The sequence below is a fragment of the Monopterus albus genome, unplaced genomic scaffold (genome assembly GCF_001952655.1).
Source record: "Monopterus albus unplaced genomic scaffold, M_albus_1.0 scaffold57.1, whole genome shotgun sequence".
NCBI lineage: Eukaryota > Metazoa > Chordata > Actinopteri > Synbranchiformes > Synbranchidae > Monopterus > Monopterus albus.
In genome coordinates, this window is record NW_018127937.1 from 432,595 (window position 1) to 438,144 (window position 5,550).

Sequence of the window (5,550 nt, forward strand, 5' to 3'; positions counted from 1 at the left end):
ACTCTGGTTAAATAATCACTGGCTCCACCTGAATGATGCTCAACTACGAGAGATGACATACCAACGTGTCCGACAAACAGAAATAATTTATTATCCAAGACCTCAAAGGAGCTACCCCCCACCAAGACCACGAGGACAGGAAGTGGACTTTACCTCTATCCCCTCCTTGCTGATGGCAAACTCATCAAAGTTGAGGATGGCGGTCTTGATGACGTGGATGGCCGGCAGGACAGTCATACCAATGTTGATGGCGTTGCTCCTCTTGGGGTCCAGAACCAGAATCACTGGCTTTTTCATCTCAGATCCTCTCTGCAGATTCAGACACATGATGTTAACGAAGCTGTCGGGCTCAGTGTGGCTTTGCTCTGATCGGAGTCAGCTGAGCAGTGACTGGTAACCTACTGATAAGTGTTGCTCAGTGTCAATCTCACAATGTTCGCTTTGGGTTATTTTGACCACTATCATCCATTTTTGGATGGTTTCCTTTTAGTTCCCAGCATGCCAGGCCAGCCCGGACCACGTGCCTTATAAATGTTTTTGATGCGGTCTCTTTGTTTAATTTCTCAGACTGTGCTCATGTATGAGGTCCAGACAAATGGGTGTCCATTCGTCTCAGTCCCGAGCGTGCAGGAGGACATTCTGAGCACAGTATGTGGATAGATTCTAGAGAAACTTATCACGGAGTTATTTAATAATTTAGCTAAACCCGTTTTGTCCTTAGTTATGCATTTGCTACATCACAGCCTCTGTAAAAAAAAACCTTTCTCTTAAATGTCCATCGCACCCCCCAGACTGGTGATAGTCTTGGTGATGGTGCATAAAGAGCAATATGTCCATGGTGGAGACGAGGTCAGGGTGGAACGTGGACGACAAAATGCAGGAAACAGCCGCTGTCAGTTTCAATGTTGCTGCTTTAACAGTCGTAATTTTAACCCAGACAGCCCACGAGGAGGTGGAGTAGCACCTACTGACCCACGACTAACGCCCTGAAAACAACAGCCATTTAATGGGCTGACAACATTCAAAAGGAATGGTTCGTGATGTGAATGCAAACTTCACTTTTCCTACCAGGTGACAGCGTTTACAGTAGTTTTTTTTTTTAAACAGACGAACATTAATCTACTTGTTGGTTTGTGAGTATGACATAATAATGTTAACATGTCTTATTATCATGTGACATGGTGTGACTCTGCTCGGATGACAGAGGTCCGGGCGTAACGCGGTCCACTGACTATAAATCTGTTCTACTTCCTGCATAAAGCTAAACACAAAGTAGAAGTAGTTTGCTGAACCAGTGCCCGACACGACACTGAATACACCTGTCCGAAAAACACTGGTCAGTCTGCTGACATCTCAACCACCAACTGGTCTCATGCCCTCCCTGCTGCTCTCCACAGGCTGAACCCTGATCCCATGAGCGATCTTCTAGCACAACACTCAGAACAAACTTTACATGCTTAACTCCACTGCTGCTCAGACTTGTGCAACACAGGCCTGGTTACCTTGGCGGCAGGCAGGTCCTTGGCTTTAGACTCAAACAGGTGTTCGAGGCGGCTGGTGTCCACAGCCACCTTGTCCAGAGATGCCCACACTGTGCCCCGACCGAAGCGGCACTTATGAGGTCCATCTCCCTGCTTCAGCTCCTTCCAGAACAACCTCACCATCTTCTGGCCTGGGGGTGGAGGAGGAGGGGGAGGGATGCCAGAGAAGCAGGTGGGGGCAGAGTTGAAGGTGTTATTGTCCAAGACGTCGATATCTTCCTCGTCCAGCAGGTCAGAGAAGTCCAGGTCCTTGATGCGCAGGGCGGCAGCCTTTGGCTGCAGCTGGTTCCAGGCGTTAGCGGCGCCCCCGGGGCCCAAAGGGGTCATCTGGGTGGTCTCCAGACGGCGGGCATGGCTCTCCACGTCAATGCTGCCTTGCTGCCGGATGTGGCGGTTCTAAAGGTGCAGGTTCAGACAGTTTATATAGACGTTGTCTGAGTTCATCAGTGCATCAAGTTCTACAGCATCATTTCATACAAGTGCTGTGTATTTACCCAAAGCAAAGGTAAACACATGTCCAGAAAGAGGAAAACCAAGCTCAACAACCACCACAGCTGCATTCCAACTCCACCACCAACACTGGAGAGGTCAGAGGAAATGCATAATCCTGCTGGTCACCTTCTCCAGACTACATTAAACCTCCATTACACTATCTGTCATCTGGTCACCACAGTAGTTCCAGCTGAGACATGCTGTAGACAAGAACAGGCAGTTCTCCCTCTGAATGTTTCTGAATCCAGATGAAGAACTGCAGCTCTCAGCTGTGACCCTAATGACCTCTGACCTCGAGATTAAGCAGATGTAACATCGGAGCAAATTTTTTCTAAAAGCTTTAACAAAATCTGGCTGTTAACCATCACAACACAGAGACGTCTGCTCACACAGAGAATGGTGGCAGTTACTCCAGACAAACATTTACTTCATCTAAACAGTAATTTAGTCATTAACTCTAACGTCCCACTGAAAGAAAACAGAAAGCAGCTGTCAGTTAAAATCTAGTCCTGCAGTAAATTCAAATGTTTGCGTTCACACCGTTTCACAGACGTGCTGACTGTGTGATCATCTACTGTACTGACAGGTGTTCCTAATATTTTGTCCACATCATTTATATAAGAGAAGTGAGGCTGAATAACAGAAGCACCTCTCTGTACCTAATAAACCGACCTGTTTCTCTTCAGCTAGTCGGGCCATGGCTGCCTGGGCGGAGCCCTCCAGTCCCTCCAGCTCCGCCCTGCGGGAGGCGCTGCTCTCGCTTTGGCTCGAGGGCTCCACTGGATGCGCTTTGAAGCTGGACAGATGCTTCAACACATGTCCCTGAGCAGCTGGATCCCCCCCACCTGAGGAGGAAGCACAGAGGTCTCACTCTCTGTTGTTTTGTTGGGTTTGTCTCTATGACACTGTACAGTCTAAACCTTATTATGGAAAGCGTCCTGAGGTGATTGTTGGTGTGAACTGGTGCTATACTCTCAAAATCAAAGAAAATGTTTTCAAAGGATTTAAGATGTTTTTCAGAAATGTGACTAGTAAGGATCTGCTGAAACTGGAGTGGAGGAAATAAAAACCACATCACTCTCCCAGACGTCAGAGGTCAACAACCCGCCATGGTCATGTGAGAACTCAATATCTAAAGCTAAATTGTTAAATCCAACTTCAGTGAGAGTGAGCAGGACTCACTGGAGCTAAAACTGGAACCCTGATTTAGGATTTGATTTATGCTGAGGCTGTGATGAAAGCTTTGCTGCAGAGCTGTGGAGCAGCTGCAGCAGACTGAGAATCTGCTGAGCAGGTGGAGAAAGAGCTACAGCAGCATCAGGGACGACTTCTCCCAAAGCACAGTGCTTTCTCAGTGTTGAAAATGCAGGATGAGGCATTTTTAACACTGACTAACATTTTGGGTGAGTGGGTAACCGTCTGTCCAGAGACAAGATGTAGGAAACAGCATGCGTTCTTCTGTTGCACTCATTGACCGAGGGGCTGGAAGACTTCTGCCGAGTGGCTCTGGCAGCAGTACGACTCACTTCCACCTCCTGCTGATGTTCTGCAGTACAGAGGTGTGGCTCTCTCACCGAGCACAGAGCCGCCTTCCTCTTCAGCGGGGTCAGGTGCAGCAGTACTGCTCTTGGAGTAGAGCATGATCAGCAGAAACTTCTTGCCGTTGGACAGTGTGCTGTGCTGATGCTGCACAGACGAGGCTGCACACAGATGTGGTCACATGTTAGCAGACACACTGGTTCACGTCCCTCGGGTTAAAACCAGCAGCTCAGTGTTAGTATGCTGGGGCTGTAACTGAAACACCAGGCTGCACAGTTCATCTCAAATAGCCGCATTCGGTATAGTGTATTCTTAGTGAACATTTAAATTGTGTCGAGAAGCCTCTCATTTCTTTCCATATTTTTAAACAGGACGCTCCATTCACAAAAAAAAAAAAATCCTGGTGACTGCATGGAGACCATTTTTATTTACATTTAATATTCTACAAGGAGATATTACAAATAACCATTGTGCTTTGCTGATTAGCATTTTTATGGAAAGCACAATAACCAACTTTATCCTATGTTATGTATTAGACTAACATAAATGCATTATTGATCTTCTGACAGTGAAGCCAGAGCCTGTGACGTCACTGTGCTCCCCCTCCTCGGACACAAGAGATCAAAGCAGAGACAGGACGCAGCCTGTGTCACTCTGCCCATTAAATTCTGGACTTTGTATCCGTCTGTGGATCCAGGTCCACTGGGCCTAAAATGACTGATCATGTCTCTGTCTGAGCACCTCCTTCTGGCTGAAGAGGCAGCCTGTCACATCATTTTGTCCAGTGATGAGCAGTCCAGTCTGCCTTTGCTCTGTTTAGGGTGTTGTTCAGACTCTGGTGGGTGATGCAGTAGATCACCTGACATCCACCAGCAGCAGCTCCACTCACTTCGCTGACCCTGGACAGGGCTAAGTCAACACTGCAGGTGGAATCACAAAGACAGAGAGAGAAGGACTGTGGGTAATTGGTGGCTTACCTGGGTCATTCTGGGAGTCTGAGAGTCTGTTTGAGTCCTCGCTGCTGGAAACTGGGACCACACACACACACACACACACACACACACACACACACACACACACACACACACACAGGGAAAACATTGGGCTGAGCTAATGTACATTTCTGTTTTTATTTTCAGAGAAATATAAAGTGTTGATCATTTTTATACTCTATCCAGATTCAGCCACAGATTTTAGATGTTTGTTTAGATCTACAGATGATTTTGCACAAACAGTAAATAATCCCCTGAACACTGTGACAGTCTAAAGATTTACCATGACACGGCGGCTCTGCAACCGGCACACCCCTGCCCTCCTCTGCTGTCTGCTCTGGGCTCAGGCTTATGGGCTGTTCAATTCTTCTCTTCTTCTCCCGCTGTGCGGCTGTCAGGTTGCGCAGGAAGGTGTCTCTGTGGAGGTGGCAGGAGAGCAGGTGAGCCGACATGGCCGGCGTGAAGCACATCAGTGTCACTGCCCTTCTGGGACTATCAGGGCAGGTTAAACAGGTCTCGCCTTCACATGCTGGTGTTTCCAGTAAGAGAAACATGCTCTGGACTTTTAGCTTTTATTGGGCCACTTCATTAATGGAGTTTTAATTATCAGCAAATAATGGAAAGGACATCCTGAACTATGTTTTCTTCTTGTCATTAAATCTCCTGCACAGACTCAACCCACCAATGAATGCCTCCGCTAACATCTCCCTCCTCCCTCTGGGCCACAGAGCTCCACTGGTCCAGACACCAGTAAACCCACCAGTGGCCACACTGCTGCACTGGCTGACATGTTCCCCATCACCATGAACCCACACTGGAGGCGATTCGGAATTAGTCCCACACACACCGTCCTGCTGCCACAGATGTGCACTTGACCAATAAATAAATCTGCTGCTGAAAATAGTTCCCGAAACACACACTGTTTTCTCCTGTCTGATAAAAACTATAGTGAGCAGCCGTTTCAGATTTTTTCAGAATGAAACTAA

General features: G+C 47.5%; 1 protein-coding gene across 1 annotated transcript in view; it reads right to left on the minus strand.

The window, feature by feature from the left end:
- The window catches only part of fhod1 (formin homology 2 domain containing 1), a 45,000-nt gene that overhangs the window by 6,649 nt on the left and 32,801 nt on the right, over window positions 1–5,550 (minus strand). The window contains exons 12-16 of the mRNA XM_020602660.1: window positions 4,848–5,056; window positions 3,608–3,733; window positions 2,706–2,878; window positions 1,503–1,937; window positions 154–309 (exon numbers count right to left, since the gene is read on the minus strand). Of these exons, the coding sequence (XP_020458316.1) occupies window positions 154–309; window positions 1,503–1,937; window positions 2,706–2,878; window positions 3,608–3,733; window positions 4,848–5,056 (1,099 nt within the window). The remainder of the gene's footprint in view (window positions 1–153; window positions 310–1,502; window positions 1,938–2,705; window positions 2,879–3,607; window positions 3,734–4,847; window positions 5,057–5,550) is intronic.